At 36.9% G+C, this 26,225-nt stretch overlaps 1 protein-coding gene across 3 annotated transcripts in view; it reads left to right on the top strand.

The window, feature by feature from the left end:
• LOC140155727 (uncharacterized) overlaps positions 1-22,519 on the top strand; it is a 31,128-nt gene extending 8,609 nt beyond the window's left edge. For all 3 annotated transcript variants that reach the window (XM_072178663.1, XM_072178662.1, XM_072178661.1), the window contains 9 exons: positions 630-763; positions 7,373-7,614; positions 14,922-15,118; positions 15,387-15,900; positions 17,001-17,184; positions 17,793-18,619; positions 18,964-19,111; positions 20,639-20,778; positions 21,255-22,519. In XM_072178663.1, the coding sequence (XP_072034764.1) occupies positions 700-763; positions 7,373-7,614; positions 14,922-15,118; positions 15,387-15,900; positions 17,001-17,184; positions 17,793-18,619; positions 18,964-19,111; positions 20,639-20,778; positions 21,255-21,422 (2,484 nt within the window). In that variant the 5' untranslated portion in view covers positions 630-699 and the 3' untranslated portion in view covers positions 21,423-22,519. The remainder of the gene's footprint in view (positions 1-629; positions 764-7,372; positions 7,615-14,921; positions 15,119-15,386; positions 15,901-17,000; positions 17,185-17,792; positions 18,620-18,963; positions 19,112-20,638; positions 20,779-21,254) is intronic.
• Positions 22,520-26,225: the final 3,706 nt, after the last annotated feature.

Genomic DNA, 26,225 nt, shown 5'->3' with positions numbered 1-26,225 from the left:
TTCGAATAGGGCATATGCCCTCCCTAAGCTGAGAATGGAACGTCCCACTCGATTTGTGAAAAGGTCGCGAACCCTTTTGACGAACATTTTTGGTGATCTGTGAAAAGGTCGCAAACCCTTTTGGTGGAACCAACTGCCTAAAAAGCTCTAAAATAGCTTAAAATGAGGCACAATTGAAAAGAAATGGGGTTTCAAATTGAACTTTGGAATTTGAAAAGTATATATCACGTTGGGTCTATAATGGTGTGCTAACTACTAATACTTTTTCTTTGATGACTTTGATCACAATATTCTTTATTTTTATTATCTTTCAAAACAAACAAGAATCTCAGCTAATTGAATGGACAGTAGTATATTCATCATCATCATCATTATCATTATCATTTTCATTATCATTATCAGTATCATTATCATTATCATTATCATTATCATTATCATTATCATCATCATCATCATCATTATTATTATTATTATTATTAATGTATTATGTAGCCCAATGTTAACTTATATATCATCATCATCATCATCATCATCATCATCAGTATTATCATCATCACTGCCACATGTACCATCACCATTATCATTCAACAAGTTGACAGTAGTTAATCTTATTTTGGTCATTTTTTCAGATCTTCAACAGTTTGAGAAACCAGATGGACTAGTATCGATTTTGGTAGCAGTAATTTACGATAATTTACGATGATGCGGGTATCACTTACTATTCTGGCTCTTGGCTTTCTTTGCCAAATTCATTCTACATTTGGTAAGAAAATATATATAAGTGGATAATAATTATAGGCTTTAAGGGACCGTTCACAAACACTTGTAAGGGGGGCCTGATGCAAAAAAAATTCATCGCGAAAATGTGTCGCCCCCCCCCCCCTTTACAGACCTCAAAAATGTCAGGCCCCCCTTTTTGACATGAAAATTATGGGTCAACCCCATAGAAAAGCATATAAACTCAATTTTTCCAGGAAAATTTGTGGTCATTTTTTCAGCCCCCCCCTTAGGAGGGTCAAAGAATTTCAGCCCCCCTTTTGCATCAGCCCCCCCCCTTACAAGTGTTTGTGAACGGTCCCTAAATCACAGTCTACATGTAATAAGCTACACTTGGCGTAATTGCAGAATACGAGGCAAGTTTATCTGGTGCAGCACATTATAACCATGATAACACATGTTGATGTCTGATATCTAAACCTGGCGCTTAGCTAAACGGTAGCATTAAGAGTGTGTAGGACGGGTATCAATAAGTGTCTAGGATGCGTTTATAACTTGTAAACCAAAGGGACGGTGCTGATTTTATTTGTGATGCGTAGGAGAATAGGTTTCAAAATTGAAACCTTTGTCTGAAATGGTACATCTCTCTATCATTTGCCTAATGTTGTATGTGGCTATGTATGTATGTATGTGGGGGTGTATTTGTAAACCAACATTAAACCAGGACATTATTTTATACTCTGTGTACAATGTGAGGACAGTAAAAATGTGAGGACAATTTTGATGTCCTCGCATTTCTATGGTGTCAAGGTCACTGGGCTTTCTTGCCCCGTGGGGCCTTCTATATTGGAACTCACTTGGAGTGTTTAGTTGTCGTATGTGAGTCTCCGGCCTCAGGCCTGCCGGCCCTGCGGCCTTGATGTTTTTATGGATACTGGGCGGTCAGTGGTTCTTTTTGTTTGAAAAATTAGCACCAGAACATGGCATTAGGATACTTTTTTGGGACAAATATTAATGCATGCCAGATTGGGCATAAACCTGGTAAACTAGTTAGCAAATTTAAACTTAAATAAATACCAAATTTTCAATGAATGTGTGCTGTCATATATACCGGCATATGGTGCTAGTTTAGATAGTAATTGCAATTTGACTAAACGTGTAACGTGTTTAAAAAGTGTTACAGCTTGGGGGATTTACTTGGCAAAATGAGAGGCTTTGTTTATGCACTGATATTATTGAAAATAGAGTCTTGGGTACAGTCACATGACAAATACGTGGTATATAATAATAATGCGGTCAATGAATAAGCTTGATAATACTTATTAGATAGAGGCCTTAAACATGCTCATCAAAGTGTAGCCGTATCGACGCCGATTATATATATTACAGTCACTACGCCACTGACCAACTTTTATTCGTTATGCATACAGGTTGAAATCAGCACCTTTTTGCTATGAAATTAATTTTCTCGGTCATATAAAGTAATACTTTTATTTTCTTCAGTATTATGTCAATACCTTTTAAAAAAATAGGCATGAAATTGTGTCTTTAGTGTAAGATTTTTGATTTTTATAGGCCTCAACTTCGCCCGTGAGCTTTTTTCGGAATTATTTTGTTTGCGTTTCAAATTAATATACGAGTAGTTCGCTAAAGAAAGCTATTTCCGGATTCCCACATCCCTAAGGCAGTATACTAAGAAAGTATCCTTACACTTGGAAAAATAATCACAAATTCAAAACTGAACTATATTGGGGTAACTTTGTTTTTTAATAGATGCACTATCTAATCCGGCACATTTTGACACCCCATTGAATTCAAGAAGGAAAGTTACAAGCATTTGATTAGACGAAGTTCCAGTTTTAAAAGTGACACTCTGGCCTATTCAAAACTCCACGGACTAGACATCTGGTTTGAGAGTGGTAAATGGCTAATTTATGTGTGTCTTTAAATTAAAACAAAAGGAACAAAAGAAAACTGAAACAAAAGAGCTGAATAATAAAATGCAAGTTATGAAAAGTACAGAGAAGTAAAAACTGAAATAAATACTGCTTTAAATAAGGCTTCATTGAAGAAACTGTGTAGTCTCTTTGTTTCGCTTGTTGGAATCTTTTTGCGCCAATTTGTCACTATTATAAAACTGGACCTTCGTCTATTCAATTGCTTGTAACTTTACTTCTTGAGGTCATATTGGATTCAATGTGGTGTCATAATGTGCAGGATTAGATAGTGCATTTATTACAAAAACAAATTTACTCCAATATGGTTTAGTTTTGAAACTGTGATTATTTTTCCAAGTGTAAGGATACTTTTTTGGCGCAGTATATTATAGTTTTATCAGAATATCCTTTTTTACACTTGCGACTGCCAAAACCAACCAGTACTTCATTTCTGATATAACCAGCAGAAATAATCGATATTTCTATTGTGGTTTGCAAAATCATCCAGGACATTCGCGAGTTGATTTTGACATAATTGGTAGGCGGAATTGAAAAATGGTGCTACCAAAACCGAAATTCTGATAAAACTATGACTTATAGCCCTATATGATGCGCTTTAGAAAGTTGGGAAATATATTTCATTAGTGAATTATCTTACTTTGAACTGAAGCAAAACGTTGACCCCCCCAAAAAAAAAAAAGGTCACGGGGCAAGTTGAAGCCTGTGAAAATCGAAAATCTTACACCAGAAGCCTAAATTTCACACCTAAGTTTATCACCAAGGTTTGAAAAAAATATACAGTACATTGTACCAAGCATTAAGCCATCGTCGACCCACTGCAGGGTGAAGGCCTCTCAAGGTGACGCCACTATGATTTATTCCACGTCTTTCTCATCCAGGTTACATCAAGAAATTTTGTAATTCATCTCTCCATCTAACTTTCTGTCTTCCTGGGTGCCTAGGTATCCATTATGTTACATGTACCAGTTTGGTCCATCGTCCATCTGCTGTGACTAGGTGACCAGCACAAGACCACATGACATCGGTGTCCTGTGTCATGCTTCTGATCCACTCATTGGTTTTTCTGCCTCTTTTTGTGATCACTAGCATGCTACTTTATTAATGTGTTGAGCCACTCTCAACTTCTGTCCATTCTCTGAGTCATGGGCCAAGTTTCCGAGCCATATGTCATGGCTGGGAGGGCACACTGGTTGTAGACTTTCTTTTTGAGACATAATGGCATATTGCTCTGCATCACCTCATTCATTCTGACAACTTGACCCAAGTACACATATTCTTCTACTTCTTCTAGTACTGTTTGGTGAATGTAGATTTGCTTCTTGATGACTAATCTGTTGAACATACTTTTAGTCTTGCTCATGTTGATCTTCAACACCACTTGGTTTAATACTTCATTGTTGAGGGCTTGCAGCATAGACACCAGATCATCAGGGTTTTCTGCGAAGATTATAATATCAAATCTCAGATGGCTTATCCTCTCCCCATTGATGTTGATCCCTTTCTTTTCCCAGTCAAGCTTTTGTATGATGGCTTCCAGAGCTACGTTGAAAAGTTTTGTTGACATGGTATCTCCCTGTCGAACCCCCGGTAAATGTTGATTTTGTTGCTCTCAGACTGTAGCCGGATGGTAGCTGTTCCTTTGCTTTATTTGCCCTTGATTATGTTGATATAATGCTCTCAATTGCTCTGTAGTACAGCTGGAATTTCAATGCTGTCGAAAGCCTTCTCATAGTATCAAACTCAATGGTTACTGATATTCATTTGCTTTCTCTATGATCTGGTTAACTACATGTAGGTGATCTGTGGTAGAGAATCCGTTTCTAAATCCGGTTTGTTCTCGGGACTGGTTGAAGTCCAAGGTAGCAGTGAGCCTATTGGTGATGATTTTGCTGAAAAGCTTATAAACATTGGATAGAAGAGTGATTGGACGATAGTTTCCTAGATCTGTGATGTTGCCTTTCTTATGAAGAAGGGTGATAATGGCATTACTCCAATTGTCTGGTATTTTGCCGTCTCTGGTACACTGTGTGAAGAGACCAGCTAGCTAATAATAATTACAACTGTACCTCCCTCCTTCAACACATCAGTCAGTATCTCATATTCTCCTGGTGCCTTTCCTTTCTTCATATCCTTAAGGGCAGATCTTACATCATCTGCGTTAATGGGTGGTATAGTGGGATCACTGGTTGAGACTAAATGTGGGCCTTCTACTCGGATTTTGCTACTGTAGAGGTCCTGGTAAAAATGTTCAACTCTGGATACAATTCCATTCCGGTCTGTTAATACTTCCCCATCATCATCTTGCAGGGCAGGCATCTGTGATCTCCCACGTGTTAATGCTTGGTTTGTCTTTTTATAACTTCTGCCTGCTAGAACCATATCTTGTTCTTTGTTCTCAAAATTACAAAAAATGACTTAGACAATTAGCGTAGCAGGTGGACGATATATGACAAGGTTCTGCAAGCGGTTGCATGACGACGCTATCTACACTGTGCACGCCGATTCTGATGTTTGAAAATCAAGTTTTAGCCATTTCTTATGGGTTTCACTGCCTAATAAGCTTTTGCAAGATGTTTTCCTTCTGAAATCATGAGGTTTCAGGTCTTAAATATGACTGGTAATTTAAAAATTTGATATATAAATTCCATACATTGATATTGCCATTGCGGTTCTCACGAAAGCGTGATCCAGTCGCTATGGTAACGCCTCGGGGTCACCAATATGACGTCATGTCTACGATAGCGAATTAGTTAGCGTGCACACTTCCTGCAATCTTGTTTAACAATAGCCATCGACTGACTATCGTTCTGCGTGATTAAACCATAGAAAAATTCCTGGAAGTGCTAATATCTCATTAGCATTTGCCGCATTGTTATCAAAATGAGCCATTGCATGTGTTATTCATGTGTTACGGGCACGTTACGTGTAGTAACGCCACCACTTCATGAATAATTAAGCGTTGTAAAGCACTTCGAGTTGAGAAATAAAGTCAATCGAATTCATTGGAATTAAATAAGTAATAAAAGAAGTACATTCTTTTTAGGGCTCAAATTGGACATACTAGAGAAAAGGGCACGTCCTTGTTCTAAAGAAAATATTGAAGTTAGAAAATAATCAAATAAATTTGAATACTAAAATGCTAAATAATCAAGGTCAAGGATGTGACTGATGGGATTATCATTTATTTGTCGTCGATGTTGTATAAAAACTCGAAGATCAAGAATGTAATGCTGGGTATATTATGAAATTGTTAAAGGGATCAGCCGGTCATGTTATGTTTCGCCTACCATTGTTTATGAATTAATAAACATACCTGGTTCGTGTAAAGTACAAAAAACCTCTCCGTTATAAAGAAATAAAAATTAAAATATCTTTAAATTTCTCGGTATCGAGCCTATCGGGGACGGCCATTTTCGATCATTTCTTGACGTCACGATAGTTTGACCAGCTTGTAATAGTCGGGCCTTATAACATCGCGGATTAATATCTGTATTTTTTATTTCGAGAATGTCTTGTGACATCTCAACAGAAGTATCACATATTATCCATTCAAGTCCTATACGTTGTATATTTTCTTTAACACGCACAATATAGACCAGATATGTCAACTATAAGTTAATAACTCATTCCTCATTACATATTTGACAGGGGCTATATTTAGGAGAAAAAATCTAAAAGATCAGCCTGCGAGGTTGTGGGGAAGGGGTTGCTGGAGGGGGCGGGGGTTGCCTCCCTTAGCTCCATGAAAGTACACACCATGGTTCACTAATGTCATTAAGTTTATGGTATTATTATTATGTTAATCAGAATGCAACAACGAATACAAACTCTGCAAAAATACATAAAATGACAACAGGTGCCTACAATTGCACGAAATTAATTTCTGTAAAATGTAATAATAATTTTTTTTTAAATGTTTGGATTTACTTAGAAGGGTATGTTCATATGGAAAGGTTTGGCTACAAAACGATTCTTGTTTTTGCTTGGTATTTGCCCGCCAAATGAATGTTTGACTGATTACCACAAACTATACCCTTTTTGCATATAGGATTTTTACTTTTTGGAGGAACTTTTTTAAATTTCCTGGTCATTTTCGAGCTGAAACTAGAATAGAAATATTTTAAGCACGGATTTTTTTAAGTCTCACTACACGGATTTTTATTCTTACTGCATGAACGTGCCAGGAGGCACGTTCAAATAGCCCCTGACATATGAGCTGATAAAAATCGAACACGATTTCTCATACTAAGATACAGATCACCTCGTTGTCCACCAACCAGAACAAATAATCACGTAAAATCGCACTATTTTGGGCAAATATGTGATGCGATCAAGCAAAATCAGTCGGAATTCGGAAATATTGAATTTTCAGTTTCTTATAGGATAGTAAACAGCATTTACAAATCTGGATTTTGGAGAAAACCCCATTGAAATTGAAGAACCAGTTCCAAAGATATGAGCAATTAAAGAGTTTCCAAAACAAAAGGAAATATTTCCTCTGTATGGCTATATCTCAAAATCAATATGTCCGAGTTCCGACTGATTTTGCTTGATCGCATCACATATTGTCTGATTTAGTCGAATTTCAAATAAGACGCTCCTCCCGCCCGGTTTCACTTTGACCCTCCCTCATTGGCCCCAGAAAAGAATGCTTGATGCCTCCACTGTAAACCAACAATAACCCTTTTTTCATGTAGGCCAGGAGGGAGGTAGTCACATGCACGATACACACCAATGTTTTCGGACCTGTGAGTGGCCACCGCAGCCCAAGACGTGCATCTATAACTTCACGGTTGACTGGTTTTATTCAATGTCAGTAGCATGTAATAATTGTCCAATCAACAGCACGGATTGTGATAGGAAATACTGCATTCCTCTCAATGGCGTACCCAGACCTGTTATGGTCGTCAACAAAATGCTTCCGGGTCCTGCAATTCAGGTAAGGCTAAAAATTGTTATTGTCTACATGTCAACATTTTCAAATGATGCGGAATGCATTTAAGATTTTTATTTTTATTTAAGAATAAATTAAGGTGTCATTTTTGAGTGTTCAAAAGTACACAGATAACATTGAACATTTTCTTAAATCAAAATAAAAATCTTAAATGCATTCCGCATCATTTGAAAATGTTGACATGTCGTATTGAAGATATATATATCCCCCAGACCTAATTTTTTATAGCATGCAACATATACCTAAGGCACGTCTTTAGCGTCCCGTAATAAACTTTTTAGGCTTCTTGTCAGTGAGAAACACGTCATCTCGCGATGACCTCATGGCATGTGAACCAATCAAAATCCAGCTACTATCCAACCTGAAAAAGGACGTGCGCTTGATGTAAAAAGGTTTAAAGTCAATACGTGATTCTGAGAATGTGTACGCATGGTGGTGATTGTATTAAAGTATATTGTAAAACGCCGTCGCAAATTCGACGTTGCCAACATTATAGGCTATCAGCAGTTTTGCGTCTGCCTGCATTATAACAATGCATAGCAACGATTATGGGACTGGCTCAACAAATCAGATACCGGTACCATAGGATTTAATAAAGTTCAAAGTTCATACAAAGTAAAATCGTTCGACGATTGTCATGGATAAGAATTTACGCACTGGAAACATACATGTAGGCCTATCATAGCTGAACATGATGCAGTCATGTCTACAGTAGAATTCATCTCGACCTTTGCAGGACTTAACCCCATTAAAAGCTATTAAACCAAGATAACACTCATTGAAACAGCTCAACTGATTAAATCGGATCTTCTCTGGCTGTGCACATGTGACTGTTTTCATGTGCGATATCGCAATAAAGTTTGTATTGAGCTTCAGTTGGGTAACCGATTATAAAGGAAACGAAAGGAAACAATGGTATGTGTACTTTTGTTCACGAAATGAGACAATGGCGTGCTTTTTGTAAACCAGCATTCTTGAAAATTAGCAACATAATGATTGTTGACTTAACACGGTTTGGAAATAATTTCTTCATATTTTTGGTGTTATCTGTCGTTTACATATCCTTCCTAAAATACAAAAGTACGACCCTCTCCAAACACCTAAATTAGCTAAAAATTTAGGACATGTTACAAAACTATATTGTCTAGAATTTTAGAAGAGTACTTTTAATATTGGCCGGTTATTTTTCACACAGCGACGTTAACTAGGCAATGTACTATTACCTATAACATTAACTAAAACACCAAAGTACGAATATTTCCAAATATCTAAATTAGCTAAAATTTAGGACATGTTAAAAACTATATTTTCTAGAACTTTAGAAGAGTACTTTTAATATTGGCCGGTTATTTTTCACACAGCGACGTTAACTAGTCATATCCCCATAGTTTTAACGTGGGGCTATTTGTAGAGGTCACGCGTCAATGGGAAAGAGCACTCTGTATTGTGTATAGGAAAACGGACAGTAACTGCAGTATGATAGCTCTCAAAAATGATGACATGATAATCGATAATTAGCATGATCAAACTCAGAACTGCAAAAGTCAGATATCTGATAGTATGATTCAGCAGCAGGATGTCATGACTTAATTTATTCTTTATGATTACGATTTAAAAAATAACAACGAAATAATAATTATAATTAAACGATGATAATATTATATACTATAATGTATAGGATTTTGTTTTAAATTAAAGAAATTATAAACATTTTTTTATCATAGGCCTAATTTAACATGTTAAATATAGGCCTAGGCCTATATATCATTTCGCAACATCTTATAGGCCACACAAACAGCATGAACATGATGAATATTATAAACTTGTCAAATAACTTAAAAACACTCAGTTGAAAACGTTTGTCATTTTGTCTTTATTTATACAATATTGCTTCTCGTATCATTTGTTTTTGTGTAATTATTTTAACAAAACAATAGCCTACCAATCCAATTTAGCAGAAAAATGTTATATTAAAATGCGCTTTGCGATATTTGTAGGCCCTAAATTCAATTAAAACGCCATATAGGCCTAACTGCACGCGGTTGGTATATTCTGAGAGAGAAACTTTTTCAGCCTACAATGAAATTATTATTATTATTATTTTATTTTATTTTTTTGGTTAAAAAAGCAGGACAATAAATCTGAAGTGTTTTCCAATTTATACAAATACATTTTTGTAGTAGGCCCTAACCCAGCGAACACAAAACATTAATTTTTAAAACGTTGGAAGCAGGTTGTATTTTTGATAAAAACCTTTTAATAACATTAAAGGAGTATTTCGTGATCATAGCACTGATGATCCTCTTTTTATGACAATTTTCAGTATAGATATCCACGAAAAAAGCTTATTCCCAAAATTTCAGTTGATTCCAATTTTGCGTTTGCGAGTTATGCATGATTATACTGCTCCATAGACTGTGTTGTAATTTCGTTCTGGTATACCAGAATGAAATTCATATCTTTGCTAAACGAATTAATCTGCAAGAATTTGTTTGTACATAAACATTATGTAAAAGTCTCAATTTTTTTTTTTAAAAAGTGGGGGAGATGATGCTGTGGATCACGAAATGACCCTTTAAATGTCGGATTATATCAAAGTCATTAAAACGTTTTAAAATGTTTTGTTATGAAAACACACAACAACATTATTTTTAAAATGTTTTCAAAATGTTATTTTTAATAAAAATTTCCAAACATTTCTTTTGTGAAATATTTTGTCAACACTTAAATAACATAATGTTAGAATATTTTTGAATGTTATGAAAAACGTTTTATATATCGTCTGTATACCCTTTATATAACCCGACATTTAAACATTTTCTGACAACCTTTTCTAACCGTTTGCGAATGATCTCGAAAATGTTTTGTGTTTGCTGAGAAGGTTGCTTCATTTTAGTAATACGTTTTATTTATTTTCATATATTTAGTGTAGCAATATTGAATAGTATTGTTATTATTTTATATTGTTTTATTAAATTTTGAACTATATATGTTCAAAATTTCACCTTCTCTGGTTCAACTATGGTCTTTCAGACTTTCACATTAAAATGTAGATTATGTGGTATCTTTATACTATAGGCTATATAAATAAATGGCCAATGATTTAACATAAAAGTGGGAATATTTTAACTTTATAACATTAAGTTTTAAAGTTTTAATATTTATTTAATATTATTATTATTGTTATTATTATTAATTTTAAACTAAAAAGTGCCAATTTTTTGCGCTTCGCGCAAATTATTTCCGGTTTTGTAGGCCTACTATATTTCACCAGTTTAGCTTCAATATAGCAATTTTTTGCGCCCTTCGCGCGCATTTGTACCATAAACTTATTTTGTCGGCAAAAGGTGCTGCATTCACTAGACTTTAAGAAATTTTCTCCAACCCCAAAAAGAAATCTATGCTACTGTTAGTGATGTATATTTTTGGTTTCTTTTTAGGACATGAAGGGGGATCAAAAAATTTTAGACCATAAAAGGGGGAATAAAAAATCCACCTTTTTTGGGGATCAAAAAATTTGACGTCCGAGGTTCCAACTTTTCCAACCATCCCCTCCCCCACCAAAGTATTTATGAACACTCCCTAGACTGGCACAAGTCTCTGGCACAAGTCTCTCTTGTTTTAGAAAAGATTAATTTCCGGCTTACGCGACACCACCCGGATTTAGAAAATTCCCGGGAAAAAATGGCCTATTGGCATTTCAACTCAAAACTTGTCATTATTATCTTTCCGATTTAAAAGCACCTATCCTAAAGAATATGATCCCGAATCACACATAAATTCGCCCAGTCCCATTTCCCAAGTATGAAAGTGAAAAAAAAAAGTGAATTTCAGTTTGGCAGAGGTGGGACTCGAACATACGCCGCAGCTGCATACAGTATCGCCAAGTCCAGCGCGCTAATCCATTGGACCACATGAGTTGCTGGTAGCCATATTGAATTTTAAACATATAGCTTATAGGCAACTCCAACATTTCTGGGTATAGAATAGAAATACAACAATACGTGTATTCCCGGCGTGTAACTTTGACTGCATCGTGCATCATGGTATTGATATATCGGTCCGTACAATGTAGGCCTATAGGGAATCTGCCATTTTGTTGTAGGCCTATAGTCCCCGGAGTATAGACGTTGGGTTTTCCCCCAGTTTGTTCAAGATTTTCACATAGAACCCCCAAGATGTTTTTTAGAAAATAGAAGATTAGATTACCATAAAAACGACACAGTAATCTTTATCGGGGTTCTATGTAAAAATTACATTAGATTTTTCATCATTTTTGAGCGTTTATTTTCAGTAAATTCAAAAATATTTTGACGTATATAAAATTGAAATAAAATTATCCCCTGCTAAACAACACCAACTGTACCACAATTGGGTATCACGAATCGTTCTACATGTTGTGCAGTTAATATTCATATATTCCTTTATAAATAGAATGCTGCAGTTTTTACACAAAAAATATTTCAGCGAAAACCCGCCCACTCGGCTATTTTATAATGATAATCAGACTTCCTTGGAACATGCAATAATTAGCATTAAAACCAAGTTGTTTTTATGCATTTTAAAAACACTTTGGCTGGACGGCGAAGGCCGCTGTGATCCTGAATATAGAGTGCTTGCACGAAAAGTCATTACTTCAAATCATCATCCAGACACGCTCCAGAAGATATGCAAATGCATGGAGTACAAAAGAATTACTTTGATCAATACCAGTTAAACAGGCAATTGGTATTGTACTCCATGCATTTGCATGTCTTCTGGAGCGTGTCTGGAGGATGATTTGAACGAATGACCTTCCGTGCAAGCACCCTATAATTATGATAGGGTCACGCATAAATTCAGCGCACACTTTAAATTTTCGTCTTGGGTAAAGACTATGCTGCAGGGATCGTTTTAAACGTTAATACCTAAATAAATCATGCAAGTGGCCATATTTTTGGGAATTTGTTGTGACGCACCATGATCTTTGCGAAGGTTGCATTCATAGAACACCTCAATGAAATATGATATGTCCCATATATATGTTTACTTTAAAGTCAAAACTAATTTATAGGCAGAAAAAAATTAAAATTTACTGGCCAAAAATGTGATATTTTTGGCATTTTTCTAGTAACATTTTTATGGAAACAAAAATAACAAAAAACCTCGGTAAATCTGTCAATTTACAACCAATTCTACCACCCGAAAGAAAAAACTGTCCGTGTTATTTTGCTCACACAATAGTTCTTGTTCAAAAAGCAAAACAGCAGAATGCGTGTTATCTCTAATTTTAAAAGAAATGTTCGGGACTTTTTATCACGATTATTGTAACACGACAAAAGAAGTACAGTACATACATCCGACACGTAGCATACATCCTTTTGGTCTGATAACATACCAACATAGCACCCGGCTATATGGCCACATAAATTTGTTAATCCGTTTCGCATCCCAGTTGGAAAAGTGAGGAGGGAGGGGGCTGTTGATTTTTGTTTTTGTTTTTTTGCTGAATTGACCAAATAAAGCAGTTTTCATGTAAAATTGACATTGCTAGCAGTTTTCGGGCATTTCAGCATATGCCATGAAAACGACGAAACCATCATTAATGAGGGGTAAGATCCCTTAGAGTTCCACAAAAACACTAGCAAGTGATTCATGCTGACTAATAATCTTGTTTATACGCATTAACATTTCACTCATGTATTGAAACCTTTTAATGTAATATGAAAATTGAAAAATGAAAAAAATATAGACTGATCCCAGAAAGTGAGGAAGGAGGTGGGCGTACAACAAATGATTTTTTTTATTTGGCTTAGCATGGACTAACCGGTGTATGTCTATTATTCTTAACCGTAACTGCGGGGTCAACAGTACATCCGATTTATAGTGATCTACAATCAGTCGCCAAGCTGTGAGTTATTGATTAGCAATCAATCAAGTAAAAGCACTTTCCTACAATAACAAAAGCTTCTATTGTCTGTCCAATTAACTTAGACACCCAGTTTTTGTTACTTATTTGAAAAAATATCCACTTTCAAAGAAAGTCATGAAAGAAAAGTGTTAACATTCGCTGAGACCTAACGGGATTTTTGTGTTTCCAAAGCATTGAGTGAGAGTTTACCAGAAATTCTATTGAAATTGGAAGGTTTTTCTCAACACTTTAAAAATAATCCGGTAGAAGTTGGGTACCACTATTTTGGAAGGTCTCATTATACAGATTTGTAGGTATTGTGATTTTGGATAGTGAATGGATGAATAGTAAATTAATTATACTCCTCACCAAAAACATTTTATAAAAATGAAAAATAGGCCTATAATTCAGTTCATAAAATGCAGACAGTGTTTAATTGGCATATTTATTCTTAGTGTATTAACTCAGTGATCCCAGCTGTCCCTCAACCAATTACAACAATTCGGGGCGATATTTGAATCTTGTTCTGTGCATGCTTTTGGCTTGGCCCAATTCCACGAAAATACAAATTGTATGCCCTATGAATGTTCAGATGTTATTGGTGAGGAGTATAATTCACAATACACTCCAGACGCATAGTAACTTGCCCTATCATTTGTTATAATGCACCAACTGAAATTATTGATTGGCTCCAAACAAAGGATTTGAACCGGTGTCCTTCACCGAAATCATGGCACAGTGCAGTCCATTCAATCAAATATTGTCATCAACCTATTTGATCGTAGTGTATTTGTTATGCGTGTGAGATGACCTCTCGCGGTAGATTGCAAACATGCTTTTGTTGAATGCATTTGAGTAAAAAAGGGTGGCATCACTGATCAATATGCATGATTACAATGTTCAAACACCCCTTACTGTAAATAGATTATCCCATCAAAAGTTTCAAGTCATTAGGAATATTCGGCTGGACCCAGATATCTTGCTGTAAATCGGTCAAAATTGAATAAAAGTAGACAAGGAAGAATATTTTTCATCGCTTTACTAATAATTTCTGTTAGGTCTGACCGTGTTTAGCAACTTTTCTTTCATGACTTTTTGCCAAAGTAAAAACTTTTCGAAATATATCCTAAAAACCGGGTGTCTAAGTTATTTGGACAGACAATAGTCCTGTCTCGCAGTTGAAATCGCAATAATCTTAAGCGACCAGTAAGTATAAACTCAGCGCCATGGGTTGTTCCTGGGATATTATATATAGAGGGAGACATTCCAAACCCAGAAAGATTATCGCTGTAGGACCTATGCTATGAAACACTTGTGAAGGAATGCAATGATAAAGGAAGATTCGTGCTGAAGAATATTATTAATATTATTGTTCAATTTATTATATACATCATTTAAACAGGTTTGCGAAAACGACACAGTTATAGTGACTGTAACCAATTATCTTGACAACTCTGAAGGGACTAGTATTCATTGGCATGGTGCGCATCAGAAAGAATCACCATATATGGATGGAGTAGCCATGATAACACAGTGTCCAATAGTCAGCCACACATCTTTCACTTACACCTTCCAAGCGTCTCCACATGGGACACATTGGTAAATTATCACTTCTCTTGTCCATGTCTTTATACAGTCAGTAAAACAAAATTCAGTAGAAATAGTAACATATTTTATACATCCTCTGTTTAAAGCAAGTACATAAAAGCACGAAAAATATCATGCACATTTGGAATGAATTTTATTTTATTTCCAATGATTATTTGTAATTTTGCTACTTATTCACAAAAGGAGTACGAAATATGCAGTGAAGAACATTCTCTTTTTAATCAGCTTAATCTACAAAACCTGTTTCGGTCTTGCATAGGTGGCATTCTCATTCAGGAGTTCAGCGAGCTGATGGTGTTTTCGGGCCTATGATATTTTATCAGGCACCTCAAGCTGATGTCAACAGCGCTCTCTACGACTTTGATCTACCACAGCACGTAATCGCCGTTCATGATTGGTTTGACGCGGTCACTCTTGATAGATACACAGAGCATATCTACGGTGGCGGTGGTCACGTGCCCGATTCAATTCTCATCAACGGTAAAGGACAAAGGCGCGGATTTCAAAATGAGCATGGCGAAACGGTGTACACAGACCGTGAAATGTTTAGCGTTGCTCATGGAATGCGATATCGTTTCAGACTCTTCAGCAATGCCATTACTGTATGTCCATTAAAGATTTCGATAGATTCACACAAGCTAACGATGATTGCAAGTGATGGTGCTTCATTGCAGCCTTATGAGACCGACACATTCGTTGTTAACGGCGGCGAAACTTTCGACTTTGTTTTAGATGCAAATCAAGAAATTGGAACTTACTGGATGAGAGTAGAGGTTGGTTACTTTTCTTTTTTAATTTGGGCGTGTAACAGTGTTTATGCAGGGTTGGCAGTTTTAGACACATACCACTCAGGAAATAAACAAATATAATACCTTTCCAACCATTATGTGTAGATTTCATATATTTATGCCCAGATAGTACTCTGAACCCTTCAACTCCAGGTTTTAAAATCTGAACTTCCACACTTATGGCTTAATAAAAATTCACATTATAACAGTTACCAATCACCGTTTTTGGAGAATGATATCATAATATCAATGCAAAACAATGCCTGTCAGCGAAGGTCGTGCCATGCAGTAACTGGCACGGCTGTATTGTCTGCGTTGTGTTTCTAGTCTCAAAACAAACAAAATCTTTAAAAATATATTTGAGAGGAGCCATAAGCAAGCAAACTAGGATAGATGAAATATATTGGAAATTTATGGTTGACTTGAAATGATTATATCTATTCAATTTTAGAACAATTGAGGTTCTAAGTTTCGAGCTCTATTAAGAAAAAAAGCGCCTGTAGAAATGTTAATATTAACCCCTTTTTCACAAATTAATATCAACTCATATTTGTGTTCTAGTGAGTAAATATTTGTACTCATTTACCATTCAAGTGTATGGACAGTTGGTGCTGGTGCTGTATGAGCAATGTGACACAGTCCATGGGCATTGATGTAGAACGTCATTCTCCCAAACCGGTCAATACCTTATTTTGGAGATAAATGGTAACTGATTGATATTTCTTGCACCAACGCACTCAACACTTACAAAAATGTGTAATCATTTGTCATTTTAGTGATAAATTGATAGATGGGGATTGGGGACCCTGTGTCTGGCATTATCTAATCTCCATTTTGGGCGAAAAGGAGATTTCTTTACCAAAATTTGTAGAAATAAATGGAACACAAAGACTCATCTACATAACATAGCCGTTTCAATGTTATTAGCCAGGCCGACAAGGCCTCATCGTGCGGTTATAGGCAATAGTATAAGCAATTCTCAAAATGGTCAAAATGGAGATGAGGCCGTGTTAAACTGAGCCGGAGCCCTTAAAAAATTACACTTTACTCATAATTGACTGATGAGTAAATGGATTTTCATACAGGGTTTGACTGATTGTGATGGAGTACAAGAGCTTGCCTTGATTACGTATGAAGGCGCCGCTGATGATGATACTCCTCCCGAGGAAAAGCCCGAACCAGAACACCACCATAAAGAAATTGTTGTCAACCCTTGGGGAGAGGATTCTCATGCAACTGAAGTTCCTATTGTAGAACTAAATTCAGCAGGTAAGCCTAAATAAAATTATGCCAACAGCTCTTCTATTTATGATAATACAAATTTGTCTCTTTGTATCGCCATTATGTAGGCATCCTAGCAGAACAGTAAAATCAAAAATCGACCACTGGTTACCAACGATTGAACCGCGTATCATTATTTAGAACAATAGAAACCGGCTCCAACCGGACGGAACCGGTGGTCAACCGCCGGTCGAGTTTTAATTTCATCCCATAGCTCATTCGGATAGGCACTCCACTCCAGCGCGTGACGCTATAGAGTTCAAGCCCCACAGTGTCACTTTATGTTCTTGTGGAAAATTGAGCTAGCTTGAAATTCCCCTGGACAAGGAACTTACTGTCAATTGTCCCGGCCTACCCTTTCAAAACTCGGGGAGATCCTGAATGCGATAGTTTAAGTAGGTTGATTAGGGCTTGCGTGAGCAGCTACTTTTCTGTCATCGCAATTAGGGGTTAAAGCTGTAAAAGCATATGGCGATGAATAAACCCGTATGATTTATTTCTTTTATTTTTTACTTACATCGTTCATCACTATTTTGATTGAGAAGGGGAAATATTTAACGGTTAGTACTACATCATTATGTTTTATATTATTTTAGAAACTATTGACAGACGAATTGAAGGCAGTCCTGATGTTGTATTCTACCTCGGTATGGATTTCAACAGGGTGAATAAATATTTTGACGATCCTGGAACGTCTGATGGTTCAGACGATCATGCCGGACATGACCCAGGAATGGATCATATGGGTGCTACAACACCTGCTTCGAATGGTCACGGTGGACATAACCCAGGAATGGGTCATATGGGTGACACGACACCTGCCTCGAATGGTCACGGTGGACATAACCCAGGAATGGGTCATATGGGTGACACGACACCTGCTTCGAATGGTCACGGTGGACATAACCCAGGAATGGGTCATATGGGTGACACTACACCTGCTTCGAATGGTCACGGTGGACATAACCCAGGAATGGGTCATATGGGTGACACTACACCTGCTTCGAATGGTCACGGTGGACATAACCCAGGAATGGATCATATGGGTGACACGACACCTGCTTCGAATGGTCACGGTGGACATAACCCAGGAATGGGTCATATGGGTGCCACGACCCCTGCTTCGAATGGTCATGGTAGCCATGGTGGGATGGACCATATGGCACCTGGTGGTCATGACGAACATGTCGTAAGTGGTGGGCATGGTGATGCGCATGCAGGACATGAATTACACTATCTCTACAATGCTCAAATAAATCATATGAGTTTTAGGATGAATAACCGGCCACCATTGACGCAGTTCAAGAATATTCCAAGCGAGGAATTCTGCGAGGTTAAACCAAATGAATATCCTTCTCATCCAAGACACTGTGAGCATCAATATTGCCAATGTACGCAAGTTCTTCATGTCAATCTGGGACAGGTTAGTGCTTAAAATTCTTATTTCTTACTTGATTTAATTTCTTTTGAAGGCATGATGACATTACATCAAAGCCGTGCCCAAAATAGTGTGCCAACAATTGCTTGTCCACCTTATGACCCTTTTTGCTTACCACCCCCTTTTCTCAAGTTACCAATACCACCCCTTCAAGTTTACCCTGTCAGGTTAACATAATTACACAGCCCCTTGCATATTGGACTTTTCCAGTTGAAATCCATACACCCTCATGAAAGACATGACCTTAATCTTCCACACAGAGCTTGTTATATTTAGTTACTGAAGCAATTAACGTTTTTAACCGTATTTGGTTTATTTATTATTGCAAGGTTGTAGAATTAGTACTTGTTGACGAAGGACAGGACTTTGACATGGCCCATCCTATGCACTTGCACGGTTACTATTTCCAAGTAGTAGCACAAGGAAAACTCGGTGCATCTACTACAGTTGAAGAGATCATGAATCTGGATCAAGCTGGTAGGTTTAGTTAATTTGAATGAACACGTCCTTGTCCTGCAAATAAAATCTCAAGTTTACAGTAAATTGTTTTTTATCGTAAATTCTATGGCCAAATGTCCTAGTACAATCTAAGAACTTGGCTACTTGAGTGCACATACCTTCCTCACGGTGCGTTTGGCCTGGCCCAGGGCCCCCAAAAAGGTAAATCCGGCCCTGGTCAGCTGATGTATTAAAATGATTCCCTATTGTCTTGGCTGTATGACACACGGGTAAAACAGTTTCAGGGACAGGAACATATTTCGTCATGGCTTGTTTAGTGACGAAGGAGCTAAAACCGGCCGGGACCGAGACGAGGCCGATTCCGCCTGTATATTTCCCAAAGTTGTGAAGCGCCATCATTTGAAAGTCAGACAAATTGACGTCGACATGCGTGGCGCTATTTTCGACCAAGTCATACATATCTCTGTGTCCCATTATGAAAATAATAAGAAGTAAAGAGTTCTTGGAAATTGAAAGAATTCATAAATAGTTTTGTTTTAATTATTATTGTGTCGTTTTCTAAAAATGCTTACAATAAGTTTTCATTGAAGTCATGCACACTGCATTAAAAAAATCAAATTTATAAATCGTGAGAGAGACCACTTCTGAGGCTGCCATTATGACTTTTCAATGCAATTTTATGACAGTTGACCTCAGCAACTTAACGGCTCTCGATAAGAGCTCTCGATAGCATTTGTCACAAATTTTTGTCATATATAACATATTTAAAGGTCCTTAACCCGATCGGCATGATCGGCAGCCTTATATTCCCTGATTTTTCTCATTGTTGATGAGATTTTGGTATAATATAATAGATCATATTTTTATCATTACCATCCTGAAATTTGACGCTTCAAATCGATGTATTTCCGACGAAATCGTAAAAAAAAAATCGATTTGTGGTTACCAAAATTTAAAAAATCCGCGGCCCTTGGAATTGTGGGTAGCGAAGAACTGATAAATTCGGCTCCGATATGTCATTATATATAATATAAATTCCCTTATAGAGTTGATAGCTCAACGGTGCCGGCGTCAGAGTTTCAAGCAGAAATCCCGGGCTCATTTCATGTGGCCGGGACTTTTCTATCCACTTTTAACCCAAAATAATTGTTTACTTTTATATGAAAATGTACATATTGCACTGGAGAAATATGTTTTGTGTCATTTTTTCTGTAACGGTACTACATGTGTGCGAAAAAGAGCCAAAAACTCACCTCGGGGGGAAAACAATTTTTTTGCATTCAACGTACTACGGCCAGTGTTGTACTACATGCACGCGAGAATATGGCACACCGTTATGATATGAGTTGTTTCGGGATGCCGGACCAGAATGCAATGTACGCATTCGAACGTATTGGCTATCCCTGCCAATGCTGGGTACTACACTGCGCGCAGGAGCATAATTACAGGATTCAATATATGGGGAGGGGCTTGTTTATATTACCATATTCTTGGTATCTCTTAGTTATCTCTTGTTATCATAAACTGTCTCTGTATTTTTTTCAGGGAATATCACACGTAAATTCGAGAAAGCACCCTCTAAAGATACAGTGATAGTTCAAGATGGCGGTTACACTATTGTACGTTTTGTAGCGGACAACCCCGGATGGTGGTTCTTTCATTGCCATGCGCAATTTCATCTTCAGGTTAGTACGTCATGATATATATATGCATAATGCCGAATCACTGTCCTATCTAAAACGTGCTTTTTACTGAAAACAAGTTTGGCAACCTCGTCCTCTACCAATACAAAGGGCCAAGGATGAACAAATTTTAATCTTTTCCCAGAGTAGCCAGCGCCTCTGTGGCTCAGTTGGTTAGAGCGTCGTGCTGGTATTACAAAGGTCACCAGTTCGAATCTGACCAGATGCACTGGTTTATTTCAACGTTTATGTTAGTTGGCTACTCTGAAAAAAGATTAAAATTTGTCACTTTCATGAAAAATATCGACATATCAGGTACTTCTAAACAGCTCCCCCTATTTGGCGCGGTCACTTACACAATATGAAAATGCCACAAATTATTTGTTATTATTATTGTTGGATCTAATTACTGGTATTGATAATTTCGAGCAAATGTTAAAAAAACTTACCTCAGTTTTTGGTTCACTTTTGCTTTCTAGTCTGGAATGGCCTTATTGCTACACGTTGGGAGCGAAGCGGATCTTCCAAAGAAACCGGCTGATTTCCCTCGTTGTGGTCCATGGCCGTCAAACTATGATGACGAGAAATATGCTGAGAACAAAAATATCAAGAAATATCGTAAAAATTCAAATCAGGTCGTTGATTAAAATATTGTTTCCCATATCATAATGTTAAAGCAGTAATTGCTCTAGATATTTTTTAAGTGTAAAAATATTATTAACATGATTAAGGTATATATATGGTATCGTTGAGATTACCACATCAACAAATCCCGAATAGCTATAAACCGATCCTCTTGGTTTATATGGACTATAGAGGGCGACTTTCTAACGGTGCAAGCATTTGGTATTGTCGCTGCACGAGTTCAGCGTATCACGAAGCCCACTTTTCGGGTTATACAGTGACGGTTTATAGTAATTTGGTATTCGTCGTTACGCGGACATTATTTTTGTACCTGTATAGTAGGTATTATTTATTAAATAAAGGATAATGCATTCTCCCTTAAAATATGTGACCGTCCACGGCGAATGAGCCGTAAATTCCTCCCCCGGTCAATTTTGTTTTATTTCTAGTTTAAAAAATAAACATCATAAACTTAAAAATGGTATATCATTTGACTTCAAACGATATCCAGAAGCGGGGTTATGGTTTGTTAAACTTTGCTCCTTCAACAAAATGATAGCTCTTTACGTTTTTACATGTGTCTCTTTTTCCACATTGCTGGCAATAAATATCAAACAGTCATAATTGGCGGTCATTTCAAATCATCCCCAAGTCAACGAGGTTTAAGAAAGACTAGTTCTCTCATTGTTAATTGTTGGTTATGCATACCTGTACAAAATACAATGCCTGGTAACCCACCACTTGAACAAGATTTAGCAAAAGCAAACAAAGACCAGAGCTATTAAAAGTTCTATAGCCATCTAAGGTAGAAGCTTATTATCCACTTCAACAATAGGATTATTGATTAGTTTTTGACTTTCAAAATGAGTCTGATGTCGGGCCAGCTTAAGTTACCGATGAATACGACCTTCGTACACATTTTACACCATAACTCAGAATACAATTTAGGGAATTTACGGCTCATTTGTGCTGCCGGGTCACATATGTCCGAGAAAATAAAACGTAAATAATAGGTGAGGCGCAACCGAACCCATTTTTAAAACATTAAAATGCTGAGTACACATTATTCGGTATTAAGGATAATACTGCACCTTTTATTTTCGATCCCACCACAAAATAGTGCGATGTTCTACGCATAGCGGTTATGCGTATAATATTTCTGCGATTCGTACTGTCACTTGCTGTTGATACGCGTACGCGCTTTACCTTGAAGTAAACAATAATTGAATATTTAGGGGGAAAAGGGGTATTTCCTCTTTAAATCGCATTATTTTCGCGTTAAAAGAATAGAAATAAAGGTTGCTGCTTTGTCCTGTATACCCAAATAATGTGTTCTCGGCAATAAAAACGTTTAAATAACGAGTTCGGATGCGCCCAGGGACGGATTTAAGCAGTGGCCCGGTGGCCCGGGGCCAGTGGATTTTGCGTCGGGCCAGTAAACTTCCAACAACGCTGGCCCGGCGGGCCACTAGATTTTTGAGCCAACACATATGAGACAAGATATAATCAGTCATATACATTATTTACACAGTTTCTGCTCCGCCTGTCACCTGTAATTTATATCTTTATTCAATGATTTTTCGTATATTTATATTCTTATTCTTGCATTGCTAGCAAGTTGGAAATATACGGCCGCTTTTTACGGCGATAGTAGGCCTACGTAGCCTACTACTTCCCAGCTCTTTCATGCTCTATCTGATGATGATAGCGATACAGCAAATACCGCATATTTGAACCTTTGTGAACTTTTGACATAAAAAAGGCAGGACCAGTGGCGTGGCAAAGGGGGGGGGGGGGGCAACATGGCCCGGGCACCACCGTTAGGGGGGCGCCAAATTGACAAATTCAGCATCGATTCTGCGCCCCTCCAAGCGATGAAAGTCAAACTTTCAGCACAAAGTCAATTGAAAGAACATTAAGACGGATATTCAATATCTAGTAACCAAAATTAATTAGTGTATAGGCCTTATTTGTCCAAATTTTCGCAATTGTTTCAAGAATGAGGGAGCATTATGTATCCTTAGCCCCTGAGTTACGCCACTGCCCGCGTCTAAGATATTTATAGGTGGGGGAGAGATAGGAGCGCCAATTTTGTTTCTTGCCCCGGGCGCTACCAACTTGGCCTAGTTACGCCACTGGGCAGGACTACTGACTGAACTCGTCTTAGTGACTACTACACTCTCTACATTGAGTACATTCAGTACAAAACAAATGTTAAGGTTTGCTTGACTTTAAGGGCTCGGATAGCGACGTTTCCACATATTTTTTGTGGGACCTGAGAACACATCAGACATATCGAATTGCATTTTGAAAACGAGGAATGTCCTTCTGATAATCAAATTATTTTGATTTTTTGAAATTCGTGATAATACATAGATTTTTCCCCCAACAGCAACACCAAGAAAATTTTTTTTTTTTGCAGTAGAACATATTGAAAAAGCTGGGCCAGTAAATTTATTGCAGGGCCACTAGATCTGCCATTTCACTGGCCCCGAGGGCCAGTAGAAAACTGAAACCTAAGTCATCATGCGCCTCACCCATTTATATATGGTTTACTGCCTCGGACACATAATTTGGGTATAAAGGATTCGGCATTACCATTTATTTCTTATAATAATTGAATACCTGAGTGGAAGAAGGGCCCAACTCCAAAAAAAAACAAAAATGAGTTAGACTCAGTATTTAATTGCCAGCAGATTATTCTTCCTTGTGTGTGAAAGATGAGCCAAAATGCCCTCTCTAAATAGTCTTCCATGTACACTTAATCATGGTTTTCATGGAAGAAAGGCTGGGCCCTTCTTCCACGAATATTGGGTTAAAGGGGAATTTCGTTCATCCATGAAATCTGCTTTTCACTGCAATAAACTTTCCGTGCTAACATATTACATGCTTCTACTTGAATGTGCAATTAATGGATAATTACCAAATTTCTGTAGCTATTTATAACACATTTGCTTACGGAACTGGCACTTGCATTTTATTAGTGGAAGAAGGCCCCAACTCCAACCCGTATTAAGACCTGTACCGTTGCCATGGAAACATCATATATAATTTCGAATGTATGTAATATTGTATGTTCATGTATTACAGGTCCCCTGAAATTGACAACATTCTGCCTATAAAACTTTTCCAAATATTAAGTTTTTTCTTAATATCTCAAAAACAGTTTTGATGGAGCTGGGCCCTTCTTCCACTCAGGTATTCAATTGTATTTGCCTTGCCGCGCCACTCCACTCCTGAACATAAATGGGTGAATCTAATTCGTTTCCCTTTTTTTAAGGTGGTACTACACCCATTGATAAATTTGTTACTATTTTTGTATTTTTCTCAAAAAAATAATAACACACTGGTAACAAAAGTTATGTATTTTATAGGGACAAGGAATCCAGTTACTACACTGGAATTTCGGTGACTTGAGACAAGCGGTACGTTATTTATGATAAGAAAAGACGTACCGCTAGAATGTACCTCATTTCTTAACATATATGAACCACTTGTCATGAATCACTGAAATTTCAGTGAAGTATTCCTTGCCCCTATAATATACATAACCTTTGTTACCAGTATATTATTATTTTTTGAGAAAAATCCAATAATAGTCACAAATTTATCAATGGGTGTAGTACCCCCTTAAATCGTATTTTCTTGTCCACAGGTAAAAGAAAATAACCAAAGAACGAAATTTGTCTCTCTTATCTTAATACTAAAATAATTTACTACAGATACATTATTATATCGTAGAGTATTAACAAATAATCGGAAAGTGAAAATCACTGATGGTTTTTCATTGACGGACCTCAGGTTGTCGCTTAAAGACCACAAAAGCAAACCTTTTCAGCAGGAATGTGCTTTTCACGACCGTATTAAATCCAATGTGTGATTAGCGACGCCCTCAATTTTTCTCGAATTTCTACTTTTTGCACGATTGTAATACCCAAATGGTGTACTAGAATACCATGTGAAGGACTAAGCCTGAAGTGAAAAAATCACAGCTTTTTGTGCATCAACACACCAGCTGGTGTTTGTATTATGAATTGAGAAATCGTATAAAACATTCAAAATTTCTTTCATTTTACTCAATATTTCAAATGATTACTACTACTAATCTTTTCGTGGCTTGCGTTATTATGTAGGCCAGTGTGGGGAAGAAAAGTCAACTGGCATAAATAAAAATGGTTGGATTGGTTTATTAAAGTAGTATTTCGTGATTCTAGCATCCTCTTTTTATGACATTTTTCAGTAGATATCCAAAAAATTCCCAAAATTTCAGTGATTCCGATTTTGCATTTGCGAGTTAATTATACTACTCCATTGACAAATTTCGCGATATCTTTGAGATTATTTTGTACATAAACATTATGTAGCCAGTGGTTTCCAGTGATATAAAAATCTCAACTTTTTTGAGAAAAGTGGGGGGATGATGCTGTGGATCACGAAATGCCCTTTTAACATGATTAATAGCAGTATACAGTAAATTGAATTGTGGCATTAATAAGTTGATATGACTGCACATTGTCAATTATATACTGTACTGGTTCTTGTCATCAGTGTGGTAACATTAAATAACAAGCTAATAGAAATATAAGTTTAATTGCCATTTATTTATATTCATATTACTTGGTGAAGAAGAGTGCAAATTGATGGCAGAAGGCACTCTCGATTGAACAAATTCATCAGGATAGGTGGAGTAATTTTTGGTACACGGCTAGAAGAACACAGAAAGGAAGTGAAGCAGGTAGAAAGGAATCCCTAACAACTGATAAAATGTCGGCAATTTTATTGGATGGGTAGGCTTAGATCATTGGCGCTGAACAAGAACGATTCAA

Source organism: Amphiura filiformis, chromosome 6 (genome assembly GCF_039555335.1).
Source record: "Amphiura filiformis chromosome 6, Afil_fr2py, whole genome shotgun sequence".
Lineage (NCBI taxonomy): Eukaryota > Metazoa > Echinodermata > Ophiuroidea > Amphilepidida > Amphiuridae > Amphiura > Amphiura filiformis.
The sequence above is the reverse complement of the archived record's forward strand: the minus strand, read 5'-3'. Positions and strand labels throughout refer to the sequence as shown.